This window comes from Sardina pilchardus, chromosome 24 (genome assembly GCF_963854185.1).
Source record: "Sardina pilchardus chromosome 24, fSarPil1.1, whole genome shotgun sequence".
Taxonomy (NCBI): Eukaryota; Metazoa; Chordata; class Actinopteri; order Clupeiformes; family Clupeidae; genus Sardina; species Sardina pilchardus.
The window spans coordinates 683585-697720 of record NC_085017.1 but is presented as its reverse complement, the minus strand read 5'-3'; the positions used below and the strand labels follow the sequence as shown (position 1 = coordinate 697720).

Here is a 14136-nt window from a genome sequence, read left to right as displayed (position 1 = left end):
TTTGTGTGCAGCCAGCCTTACCTGCAGGTTTTAACGTCTGAGATTGCTCTGGCAGGATGTTGCGGTCAGGTGAACCGTTTTCTGTCGGGTTACGTTTTCTTATTTCTTTTTTCCTTCCATCTCCCCCCGCTGAAGTCCTGGCCCCTGATTGGATGATTAGAGCTGGGGAGGAGCTACGTGTCCTCAAAGCGGAGAGAAGTCATGGTTGTGATTCGGAATGAGAGATACGAGACGGACCTCCCTCTCTCTCTCGCTCTGTCTGTGATGGAGAGATTGAGACAGACGCCCTACCCCCCATTAGAGAGAGTGTGTGTGCATATGTGTGAGTGTGCTAGAGAGAGAGAGATAAGATATATTCTTGAGGGTCAGGCATCCCCCATCAGAGAGAGAGAGTGTGTGTGTGTGTGTGTGTGTGTGTGTGTGTGTGTGTGTGTGTGTGTGTGTGTGTGTGTGTGTGTGTGTGTGTGTGTGTGTGTGTGTGTGTGTGTGTGTGTGTGTGTGTGTGTGTGTGTGTGTGTGTGTGTGTGTGTGTGTGTGTGTGTGTGTGTGTGTGTGTGTGTGAACGCTGCTATTTCATGCAGCGGATGGGTCAGCAGGACGTGACTCTGGGGTCTGCTATGCTACTGAGCTTAATTAGAGGAATGGAATTTACATTCAAATAGGCCCACAGGGAGTTTTAGTCCTCTTGCTAATTCTTACTTCTTGAAACATTCTCTTACTATACCTCTCCCTCAAAACACTTTTAAAATTCTACAAATCTATCATTTCTCTCTCTCTCTCTCTCTCTCTCTCTCTCTCTCTCTCTCTCTCTCTCTCTCTCTCTCTCTCTCTTTCCCTCTGTCTCTGTCACTTGCTTCTCTCTGTTTCCTGTCATGGTGCCGGAAGTGGTCTATAGTTCTGAGTTTTGAAACTGTCTACGTGTGTCTCCGTCTGTCTGCATGCTTGCGTGTGTGTGTGTGTGTGTGTGTGTGTCTGTGTGTCTGTCTGTGGGCTTGTGTGTGTGTTTGAATTGTACACACCTTATGCCCTCTCACTGGTGTGTAGTAAGGATCCTCTTCACCTCAGAAGCCTCTCATCAAAGGGGTGCAGCAGTGCAGTCTACAGTACAGTCTTTCCTCAATGAACAGATAGGTAATGCTGCTGTGAGTGCTGGATGCTGCTCTGGCTTGAGCCAGTTATGCCAATAGGTTGTACTGGATAGATGCTGCTCTGGCTAAAATACTGGTCTCTGTTGTACTGGTTAGATGCTGGTCTGGATGAGATGCTGGTTACCTCCGCCAAGGAGGTTACAAACTCAGGGACCTGTGTTTGTCTGTTTGTCTGTTTGTCTGTTTGTCTGTCTGTCTGTCTGTCTGTCTGTCTGTCTGTCTGTTTGTTAGCAAGATAACTCAAAAAGTAATGGATGGATGGTGGCAATCTGAATAGTTTAGGTTCAAATGTATGACAACCTAGGAAGATCAATACAGACGGAGGTCTGCGCTCTCTGAATGCTTTTCTAGTTTTGGTTGTAGCAGTCATGTCAATGCTTGTCTACTTGTGCTAGTTAGGTGCTGGTTTGGTTAGTGCTGTTAGTTAGGTAGTGCTGGTTAAATTCTGGTCTGAGAAGATGTTGGTCTAGGCTGGTCTGGTCAGTGCTGGTCTTGGTAGCGCTGGCTAGGTACTGGTCTGGTCAGTACTGTTGAATGATGGTGTGGATGAGATTCTGGTGTGTCCTGTGTTGCCCTCTGGCTAGCTTCCATACTAATGACCCAGTTATGGGCCTGCTATTGATCTGCTGTGGCACGCTTCTACTGCCATGTTGGATACACACCACACAGTGCTATTTCCACACAACTGCGTGTGTGTGTGTGTGTCACACAGTGTCTCATGAGTTGTTCCCTCTGCTGTGTGTTCCTACTGTTTCCACGGATGTGTCACACAGCTGTGCCCATGGAACATAGTGGACGACCTCCAGCTGGTCTAATTGGAGTCATCTCTCGTTCACCCAGGCCCTGGGCAAATCTCTGTACAACTGACCAGTCGTAGGGTTGACCAATAAGGGCTCTAGAACAAATGTAGGCCATGATTGAATATTCAGTGGAGCCAACCACTTAGGGCCTTTAGTTAGATATCTCTGTACAATTGACCGGTGCTGGAGCCAACCATCCAGGGCTTTTAGTTAGTTACCTCTGTGCAACTGACCGGTGGTGGTGTCAACCCCTTAGGGTCTTTAGTTAGACTCTGTACAACTGACCAATGCAACTGACCAACTGCAGTAATGGTCAAGGGTAGTGACCGTGCCATTGCAGAGATTTTTGTGTTTCAGTAGGTCAGCTCTGAGCTGGGTGAGCACATGAGTCTGCTATGACAGGAAAAAATAATCTGCAACAAATCAGAGAACACACACACACACACACACACACACACACACACACACACACACTATGATTCCCCTCCCCCTAATCCATATCAGTGAATGGTTCCTGTGGTATCTGTGTGTGAGTGTCCAGTATGTTTGAGACTGGGGGGGTAAGGTTTTGTGCACGGTGCAATGGGCCGTTGAAGTGGACAGCAGTCTAGCCACAACATCTCCCTCCTCCCCAGCATGGTCTGACCACAATGCCTCCCTCCTGGAGCCCCTGCTAGCGAAGTCCGGCGCGGAGGAGAGAGACGGCTGGTCTGGTTCTGATGGCTGATTAAGCATGCTCATAACGCTGCTGTCTGCCCGACTAGCATCACACACACACAGTCACACACACACACCTTGGCTTGAAACAAACAAGTGCTGCAGTGTTTTTGAGCACCAGGTGACTTTAAGTAACCTACTAGCGTGCGTGCGTGCGGTGAAGGTGTAATGTGTATTGTGGTGGGCCATGTAGTCTTCAGAGACTTCAGACACACTGTGGGCTGTTCTAACGTGTTGCAGCATGTTTATTATCCCAAGTTCAATCTGTTTGCTGTCTCGGATGTATCGTATTAGCGGCACTAACATCTCCTTCTGTTAGTAAACCCTGGTCTTAAAATTGACATTGGATTACCACTACTGGATTATTTTTGTGTGTGTATACGAGCGTGCGTGCATGTGTGTGAGTGTGCGTGTGCGTGTGCGTGTGCGTGTGCGTGTGCGTGTGCGTGTGCGTGTGCGTGTGCGTGTGCGTGCGTGCGTGTGTGTGTGTGTGTGTGTGTGTGTGTGTGTGTGTGTGTGTGTGTGTGTGTGTGTGTGTGTGTGTGTGTGTGTGTGTGTCATACTCCACTTGATTACTACACTCAAAGGTGAGAATGGTGTCGGCACCTGCCTCTAGTTGCTTTGATTGACCGGTCAGTAGAGGGGCTCTTCACTTGTTAGTTTGATTGACAGGAGCGGGTAGGGCATCTTAGCGTGTTAGTTTGATTGACAGGTTGGGGAAACAACGTGGGTTCTCTCCTGTGGAGTGGAGCAGTTTGCCATGGGAATGTGTCTCTGACCCAACTCATGTTTCCTTTCTTGTTTTCTCTCTCTCTCTCGGGCGGCTGGTGTCTGGTTCATCTCCTACGTCTGGGCCAATGTGAACTGAACTCTCCCCAAAGCAGCAGTAAGTATGGACACGCACGCACGCACACACACACACACACACACACACACACACACACATATGTTATACTTGAGATCAGATTTCAGCCAGACACACTAAGAGGAGATGTTGAAAATGCCCGTATTTTGATAGTGGCCCCAGATTAACATAATTTAACCCTCCACCCACCACCACCACACGGTCGGCCATACACACACACACACACACACACACACACACACACAGTTATACTTTTTCTGTTTAGAATCTGTCCACTAGAGCGTCACATACCAGAGTCAATATTTTTAAACCAGTGTGTTTTACTGACGACCTCTGCAGAAAGAATCAGAGCACATCTGCAGCCCTCATACCCCTGTATGTCACACACACACACACACACACACACACACACACACCACACACTGAAACTGTGTGTGTGTGTGTTTATGTGAACGACTGTGAGAGTTATGTTGTGCGACCTTTGCTTGTCACCCGTGCCAACCAACCGCTCCACTTTGCTAAAGCTGTGTCATCTGTTTGGTTTCCGTAGCAACAGAAGAACCTGGAAGGCTACGTTGGCTTCGCCAACCTCCCCAACCAAGTGTACAGGAAGTCGGTGAAGAGGGGCTTTGAGTTCACACTCATGGTTGTTGGTAAGTACAAGTTCTGTTAGCTACATGTTTTAGTTTAAGAAGTCTTCATGAAAAGAGTTTTGCAAGTGGCCAACTAATTCTGGCTTCAGAAATTCATGACACCATGCTGTTTGCCGTCACTGCTACATCGTTATTGAAGCCTGTCTGTGTCTTTTGTGCAACAAGAAATGGTTGCATCCCAAAGCTTTTGAAAATAGCCATAATGGAACTAGAAAGACTCCCACGCACTGCCGGTATGGCTTGCCATTTATGTGAACTATGTTTCGCTCCTTAGACCTTCGTCAGGTCTTTCTAGTTCCATGGTTGTTGACCTCTGGTCATCTCAAACACACCAGTGCACAACAGCTTTTAAAATTGGGCTTTATTACACTTGAAAGGAGAATAGAGGCCTGCACACTGTTGTAAAAGCTCCCAGGCAACTTTGTTAGCAACGTTTTAAGCCGTGAGGGTCTTGATCAGCCTGAAGACCTGGCACCTGGTATAGTCTTTTTGTGGATGTGCATACCCTTCCCTTTGGAACTGCTTTTCTTTAATACATTTGAGTAAGTGAGCTGCATTGTGAGCTGATGGTGTGCCCCACTGCATGGCCTAAATAGGTGTTTTGTTCCAGGGTAGTGTGTGTTTGAAAGGGAGTGTGGACAGATGGGGTGTTGATTTGGGAAGGAGGGTCACTTGGGTGTCAGCTCCAAAATGGAACTTGAGCCAATCACCTTGACCAAGAAACACTCTGAAATGCCTGTGCATGTCCTTGGCTTATGTGTGTGGGTGGGTGGTGTGTGTGTGTGCGTGTGTGTGTCTGGGTGGGTGGTGTGTGTGTGTATGTGTGTGTGTGTGTGTGTGTGTGTGTGTGTGTGTGTGTGTGAGTGTGTCTTGTCTGACCTCGGCTGATGCTCAGCAGTATTGGGTTTCTGGTGAAGAGGCTTTAGGCTCTGGAGCTGGGCAGCTGCAGCAGAGGCTAAAGCAGGGAGACACACACACACACACACACACACACACACACACACACACCAACCACCAACCACCTTCCTCACACCACTTTACTGTACCACCAGGGTTTTCCCCCTCAGCTGTGGAATGTGTGTGTGTGTGTGTGTGTGTGTGTGTGTGTGTGTGTGTGTGTGTGGCTGTGGGTGGGAAGTTTCCTGTCACTGCATGGAGCAGCTGAAAAGTTGAGGAATGTACCAACACTGCAGATCATGTGTACACACACACACACACACACACACACACACACACACACACACACACACACAGTATTCCTATACACATACAGATGCGCGTACACACACACACACACACACACACACCCCTCCTCTTCCTGCTCAGTTGGCTATTTCTCTCAACTTTATGTAGACATAAATGTATGTGCGTGTGTACATATACACACACTGAGTTTTTCTCTTTATCCAGTTACACACCAGACAAGGCATTTTCAATTGGGCACATTCTGTACTCTTTTGTGCCATACATTATCCACACACACACACACACACATGCACGCACAGACGCACACACAAGAGAAATGAAAATCTTCAGCAGGACGTTTACCACCAGCACAGGACATTTCTGTGACCTCGCCTCTGAGAGCACCCCTCACCCAATGAGGTCACTTCCTGTCTGGAGCTGTCCCATGCCCCTCCTGCCCCGGGGCCAGTGGACGGGGTCGGGGGGGGAAGAGGGACAGGCCACGGCTCGCCTGGAATCCTGCTCCTCCCCAGGCTTTCTCCCACTCCCGGAGGAACAGGAAGAGCCTCGTTAGTGGGGACCTTAACGAGCTTAACGAGCTCAAGAAGGAGCGTGTAATTAAAGGCGTGGTGGGATTGGTGGAGTTGGCTGGAGGCTGATGGGCATTCTGTCTGTCCTTCCCCTGCCCCAACCCTTCTCCCCATCCAGCACGGAGCTGCCTTCACACAGCACGCTTTCAACATCTTACTCCTCTCTTAGGTCCTCCAAAAATGGTTTCCTCACACTCAGTTCATGTGTGTGTGTGTGTGTGTGTGTGTGTAACTTGTCTACCCCATGGAGGTGTGTGTATGAGTGGTCTACCCTATGGAGTGTGGAGGGTTTAAAAATCTGCAGGTAAAGTCAGGACAGCCGACAGCCAGACAAGTGTCAATATTTGTTGAAGATTAACACACACACACACACACACACACACACACAGGCTGGTCTTTGCCTTCAGCTACCACGCCTGGTTTCACTTTAAGTGTGTGTGTGTGTGTGTGTGTGTGTGTGTGTGTGTGTGTGTGTGTGTGTGTGTGTGTGTGTGTGTGTGTGTGTGTGTGTGTGTGTGTGTGTGTGTGTGTGTGTGTGTGTGTGTGTGTGTGTGTGTGTGTGTGTGTGTGTGTGTGTGTGTGTGTGTGTGTGTGTGTGTGTGTGTGTGTGTGTGTGTGTGTGTGTGTGTGTGTGTGTGTGTGTGTGTGTGTGTGTGTGTGCCTTTTTAGCCACACTTGTTCAGCATGAGGACCTCAGCAGCACTATGTCTGTTTTGATTGGTTTTTATGGTCTGCGTGGTTACAGGGTAGAGTTGCCCTCCTCCTGGTGATGTCAAAGAGGTGATGTTGGGGCGTTAACCCCGTGAGTGCCAGACTGCTCTGATGAGTGTCTGATGGGAGGGGACGATAGAGGGAGGAAATGATGTCGTCCGTTTTCCTCCTGTCACTCTTTCCCTGGCTCCTGAACACTGCTCCTCTGTTCTCTCTCATCCCTCCTTTCTTAACCAGTGGAACCTCTTTCTTTCTTTCTTTCTTTCTTTCACTTTCTGTCCTCCAAACTTTGTGTCCAAATTCCCTGTCACTCTCTGCTCCATTGCCTCCCTTTTTTTCTTAGCACCTTGTTTTGCCTTGTTTTCCTGTCCCTACTCTTTCTCTCACCAACTTTTAGCACTCTCTCTCCTCGCTCTCTCTCTCCTCTCTCTCCTCTCTCATTCCTCTCTCTCTCTCTGTCTTGCTTTCCCCAGTCCCCTCCATCTCTCCATTCCTTTCCCGCCTTTTTATCGCTTTCTACTTTCTCTACCCCTTTCTCTCTCTCTCACTCTTTCTTCCTCTGTCTCTTCCTCCCTCTCCTTCTTCCTCTCTCTCCCTCTATTTCTGTTTCTCATTTCTCTCATTCTCTCCTTTCCTCCCTCTTTTCCCCTTTATCTCTCTCTCTCCTTTCATCTCTCTCCCCTTTCATCTCTCTCTCTCCCTCTTCTCTCGCTCTCTGTCTCTTTCTCTCTCTCTCTCTCTCTCTCTCTCTCTCTCTCTCTCTCTCTCTCTCTCTCTCTCTCTCTCTGTCCTCTATAGAGGGGAGTTCCTCTCCAGTGAGTGGCTGGTTTACACAGCTGCTGGTTATTTCCTTTAAAGGAAGTGTGCAGTGGGACGGGCCCCACACCCCCAGTCCTCTCTGCATTGCACCGCGCCACTCCACTCTGCTACGGGATGGCAGCTCGGCTGGGACAAACTGTACAGGAGCCTGGTTGTACCAATCTGTACAGGAGCCTGGTTGTACCAATCTGTACAGCACTGCTGCCCTTGCTTTAGTACGGGAGCCCAGCTGAGTCAAACTGTACAGCACTGTTGCTCTTGTTCTAGTACAGAAGCCTGCTTGGGCCAAAATGTTCTGCTGCTCTTGTGTGGGCTCTAAGGGCATAGTCACACTACGGTTCACCCGTACCATACTGGAGCACGGTTGCCTCTGGTTCCTGGTCTGCGCTCACACTACTGTACATATATCAAACCGTACTTGGGTACGATTGAGTTGCTGTGTTCTAGAATCTTTATGCAACGTGTGATTGTTAATTGGAACGTTATTGTTTATTTCATCATTAATGACGTCCTGTGCTTACATGCGTACCGTACCAGAGTCCACCTCCTCCAAGCGTACTAGCGTACCGTACCCCGGTACAGAACGAAGCGATCACACTGGTCAAACGAACCAGACTTTAGGGGCCAAGTGTACTCGGGTACGGTACGAATTGCCTAGTGTGAGTACGCCCTAAGGCTCCTGCTGCAACAGGGGTTTGGTTGGGCTGACCTGCACCTGAGTGCTCTGCCAAGAGATAGTGATTGCACTGCTGCTGCAGCTGGTGCGTGTGTGTGTGTGTGTGTGGTGCGGTGGCTGATGGGAGCTTGACTGAGCTCTTCCTTTAGCGTCACCTATTTACTCAGTACAGGAAGTGTGTATATATATACACAGTATATATATACACACACACACACACACAGAGACACACACCAAACTAGCCCCACCCTAGGCAACAATCAAATGCCTAAGTGTCTACATATACCCAGAGATGCAGGTGTGCCCAGCTGTGACGCCTGGGTGGAGTGTGCCAAATTGCATCTCAGAGGTTTGTCTTCCCACAGAGAGAGACAGAACAGACTCTGTCAGATCAGCCGTCAGATCCCTGTGTGCATGTGTGCGTGAATGTGTGTGCATGTGCGTGTGCGCGTGCACAAAGCTTCCCACTCCTGGGTGCCTTTCACTGGAATTGAAGCAAACCAGTTGATATCCCATTGGCTCTGTTCCAAACAGTAAAAACTACGGGAAACAAGGTAACAAGTGCTGATCAAACTTTTTTCAAGCCTTCTAAGATGCCTTCAAACTACCCTTTTTTGAAGGCAGGTGCGATGTATCCTCTATTACCCATAAATCTGTGTTGCACTCACTCACCTCACAGCTGTGAAAAGTAAACAAAGATGGCGGATGAAAATCTTACGACTGAGTGTCTTGAAAACCTTTTTTCTTAGATTTTTCAAAATGTGGCCTGACCATTGATGTCAGTGAACTTTCAAAACTTCAGCCTGCTAGCTTACGTAAGCTATTTTAAGATTCAAGATTCAAGACTTTTGTTTGACATTGAACAATTGCCTGTACAACATTTTTTTTTTTGCCAGCAAGGCCACAAAGGTGAAAGAAGTCAAATGCTGAAAGTGACAAGTACAGAGCACAGATGATCAAAGTCAATACTAATAAAGGGATAGAGTCTGTAGTGGCAGCATGACTACATGTGGACTAGTGTCACACACACACACACACACACACACACACAAAGCAGTAAACCTCTTCACACCCACACATACACATACACACACACACTCACATACACACAGCAGAAATACTGTAAGAAGCAGTGATGTGATGCATTTAGACTTCTGACTGCCCAAGGGCAGAAGCTGTTCAGTCTGTTTGTTTTGCGTCTGAGGGATCTGAACCTCTTTTCTGAGGGCAGCATGCTAATTTAAACACGTGATGGTTGGGGTGATAGTGGTGTTTTGTGATCGCCCTGATCATTTTGTGATGACGTTCCTGCTGTCATACCATAGTGTCAACATTACATACCATAGTGTCAACATTATCTTAAAAGACCCTGAAAAAAAGATTTGAAACAATCTTCACAGATGCACTCCAAAGGCTTATGAGACATCTCTAACATGGCAGTGAGGCTGTAAGACGCCGCCTTTGGTTTGGAACGGACCCTGTGTGTGTGTGTGTGTGTGTGTGTGTGTGTGTGGTGAGTGTTGGCATGTTTGAGCTGTGGGAAAAGCAGTCCTCGTGTGTCCAGTGCAGTGGGCAGAGAGGGGAACCATGAATGACCCTTAGTCTGCAATCTGTGGTCACCACGGCGATCTGACACCCTTTGTCTCGCCTCACTTCCTCCCTCCCAGCCCTCTGTCAAAGCAGATCCAGAGAGTTCTGGGACTGCCAACCACTCCCCACACACACACACACACACACACACACACACACACACACACACACACACACACACACACGTACACATACATACACCCCAACTTCAAAAGTAAATAAACAGTCTGATGTTTGTTTTTCTCTATTTAAACAGTGGTAGGCGTGAGGTTAGCTATACACACACACACACACACACACACACACACACACACACACACACACACACACACACACACACACACACAGACCACAGGCTAAGGAGCAGTGACTAGCTGCAAAGTGAGCATCTCCCCCTTTCAGCAAGACTGGAGGAGAAGAAATATAGTTTTACTTAATGGCACCAAGTGAGCATGTTCAAACATGACCCAGGGTCCCCGGCGCACATGCACACACACACACACACACACACACCCACACACCCATCTGATGGAAAGTCATTAAAAGATGCCTGTTCTCCAGAGAGGGATATGACACACTGTTTAAAGGTGCAGTCCTCAATTCAAATCTGTTATACTCTCAAATTGGACTTCTTCTCACATTCCTCCAGATGTTGCACACAGTGCGTGTACCCCAAGAGCAAAACAAAGTGAATTGGACCGAGCCGCACACTATTCCAGCCAATCAGCATGCGACCCTCAAGAGCACGGAAGGGAGGGGTGCAATTTGATTGGCTGTTGAGCACAAACATTGGCAACCTTTCGCCTGAATCCAAAAGGAGAATGTGGGAAAGAGAACATGTGGGTTTCCCCCACCACACGTGACGTCTGTTCAGCTGACTAAAGCCGTCAGGAGCGTCTGAGACGATCTGAGGAAGCTCCTCATTGGAGCATGTCGTATCCGCTCCATCGCCACCTGTTAGCCCATTAGCACCTGAGCTACGCGTACCCACATCTCCCCACACCTGTCCTGTCCTGCCCGTGCCTGCCCCACCTGATGCCCAGGTGCCCTAACAACAGCCCGGAGGCTGTGCCGTACGCCAAACCTGTTTCGGATTTTAGTGTGTGTGTGTGTGTGCAAATTGAGGCATTAAGGAGAGCTTGATGCGTTTTGTTTACGTTCTCAGACTGGATTATGGGGGATTGGGCGACATGTCTGTGCCACATCTGACTGACTGAGCGGAGGAATCAGGAGATACAAATCCAGAGAAATCCCCTAAATCTGGAGCATAGGGGACCAGATTATTGTTTTAGATTGTTATGTCCTACTGTTCTACTGCTGTTGTTACATATAACGGTGTGTTACCATTATGTACCTCTTCAGACTGGACGATGGATGATGGAGGACCGTGTGTGTGTGTGTGTGAGAGAAAGATAGAGAGAGAGCATACAGTACATATTCCACCACTCTTTTCTGACTAATTGAAAGTGACATTTAAAGATGGCGGAGCTTCATTGGTTGTTTTCACAAGACCGCAGTGCCTCTATAGACACACACACACACACACACACACACACACACACACACACACACACACACACACACACACACACACACACACACACACACACACACACACACACACACACACACACACACACGGACGCACCGCAGTGGCTCTATTCACAGCCCCTCAGGCTGTAGTGGAATGAGTCTGCTAGGTTGCTCTGTTGCTTTTGCAGAAGAGGGGAGAAGGAAAGAAAAGAGGGAGATGGAGAGAATCCGTGCCCTGGGCGGAGGGGTGCGGGCCGGGGTTGTCATGACGATTGCGAGGTCAGCAGAGCGCTGCCCTCCCGGAAAATATTTACACACTTCAGAAGTGAAGCGAGCGCGAAAACAGAAGTCCTTTTGTGCCGGCACTGATTCATTTATTTATGTCTCCTCCTCTTCCTCTCCCTCCCTCTTCCTCCCTCTCTTCCTTGCTCTCTCCCTTATTTTCTCCTCTCCCCCTCTCCTCTCTTGCACTCTTCCCTCTCTCTCTCTAACCCCCTTCCTTTTCTGTCCTTTGCGTTTTCTCTCTCTCTCTCTCTCTCTCTCTCTATCCCTCTCTCTCTCTCGTTTCCCCCCACTCATTCCTTGGCCGACTGGCAAGAGCTGCTTGTTAAAGGTCAGCAGAGAGAGAGAAAGAGAGTGAAGGAGAGGAGGGGAGGAGGGAGAGTAAACGAGTGGAAGTGTGTTCCATGCCAGTGTTCTATCTTTCTTCACACTAGCTCCTTTGTTCAGCGTCGCCATCACTCTCGTACAGTCACAACACACACACAAATACAAGCACCCTCTTTTACAGTGAAGACATACGCATGCATACACACACACTGACACAAGACACTCTTTAGTCAGAACACTCATACATAATCACCGCTACAGCCACACAGTGACTACAGACATACACACAATCACTCCTCCCTTTCTCACAGTCAAAACACACACACACACACACACACACCCATACTCACATGCTCACTCAGAAACTCATTCTCACACCTACTCACGTTTTCATAATCGGCAGCATGACCTCAGCTAGCACATGCCTCTTACCTGGAAAGGGTCCAGAGAAAAGTACACACACATACACACACACACACTTAAACTCCCATACATTCTTTCACTCTCCCTCTCTCTCACACACACACACACACGCACAGTCAGCGTTCTGTATTCCTAGTACAGAATAACTCGGTACAAGGTACACCTAGGCAGGCATGCTTACACACGCTAATAAACACACCACTCGCACTGTAAGTGAAACCACAGCTGCTGTTCTTTCTCAGCCTCCTAGCTCCTGCTGGACCAAAGTGTGTGTGTGTGTGTGTACTGTATTGTGAGGAAGAGAAACTCTCCCTTGCGGCGTTTCACGTTTCATGTGCAGCCAGGGACGGCTCACCTCACAGCCATATCTCGCACTCTCCACTTCCTGTTCGAGACAGCGCAGGGAGATGCCGTTCAGGAATATTGTGTGTGTGTGTGTGTGTGTGTGTGTGTGTTAGAGAGAGAGGAGAGAGTGTAGGTAGTTACAGGACATACATTGTTCATCTCTTTGGTGTGTACACATAATTGTGTGTTAGTTTGCATGTGTGAACGCAAGAGTGTGTGTGTGTGTGTGTGTGTGTGTGTGTGTGTGTGTGTGTGTGTGTGTGTGCAAAACAGTAACTGTTCCCCCATGTGTGTCCTGTAGGTGAGTCTGGCCTGGGGAAGTCTACGCTGATCAACTCGCTCTTCCTCACAGACCTCTACTCTGCAGAGTACCCAGGACCCTCGCACCGAATCAAGAAGACCGTGCAGGTACACACACCTCTCTTTTAGCTTCCCTGCCACTCTCGGTCTCTCTCTCTCTCTCTCTCTCTCTCTCTCTCTCTCTCTCTCTCTCTCTCTTTCTCTTTCTCTTTCTCTCTGTCTCTGCTTGTCTTCCCTCTCTCTCTCTCTTCCCTCTGCCTCTCTTTCTCTCTCTCTTTATCTCTCCTTCTGTCTTCATTTTACTGCTAACAGTTCAGGAGATTAATGACTTCCTCCCTCCTTTTTTCCCCTTAAGATTAATAGTGTGTGTGTGTGCGCGTGCGTGCGTGCGTGCGTGTGTGTGTGTGTGTGTGTGTGTGTGTGTGTGTGTGTGTGTGTGTGTGTGTGTGTGTGTGTGTGTGTGTGTGTGTGTGTGTGTGTGTGTGTGTGTGTGTGTGTGTGTGTGTGTGTGTGTGTGTGTGTGTGTGTGTGTGTGTGTGTGTGTGTGTGTGTGTGTGTGTGAGAGAGAGACAGAGTTGGAGAGAGTGAGTGTGTGTGTGTGTGTGTGAGCGAGTCCGATGTCCTCATGTATCTCCGCGGTCAGTGCAGGTCTGATTGGACTGGAAAACGTCGATGTCGTGAGGTATGCTTGAAGAGATGGGACACACTGAGAAAGTTGTTCTGGATTGTTCAGGAATGTTCTAGAATGTAGGATTTGGACCAGTAGTTCTCTCACTCTTCTCAGAAGGTTTCTCTCCTGCCAGGACAGCTGTGCTCAGGGTTGTTTAACCTTTCACCCTTAACCCCTGACCTTTACGGTAGCGCCACTCTGACCTTGGCCTGGTGGTGAGGCTGTGCCTCGGGCTACTGCACAGCAGATGTGCGCTCACCTCCCAGACCCCACATTAAATATGCACACACACACACACACACACACACACACACACACACACACACACACACACACTGTGTGCTCATTCACCTCTCACCTCCTGCTGCCTCCAGTAGAGGTTCTACACACAAGTCTACATATCTGTGGTTAGTTGCAGGTAACACGCACACACACATACATAGGTCCATTCAGCTTACCAGACCTCTCATCTATCCTCGAGGGGCCCCTTAAGGCTTTGTGA

The 14136-nt window shown here is 48.6% G+C and overlaps 1 protein-coding gene across 1 annotated transcript in view; it reads left to right on the top strand.

The window, feature by feature from the left end:
• The first annotated feature begins 4086 nt into the window (after positions 1-4086).
• The window catches only part of LOC134072275 (septin-7-like), a 32099-nt gene continuing 22049 nt past the window's right edge, over positions 4087-14136 (top strand). The window contains exons 1-2 of the mRNA XM_062528870.1: positions 4087-4183; positions 12966-13072. Coding sequence (XP_062384854.1) covers positions 4174-4183; positions 12966-13072 — 117 coding nt within the window. The 5' untranslated portion in view covers positions 4087-4173. The remainder of the gene's footprint in view (positions 4184-12965; positions 13073-14136) is intronic.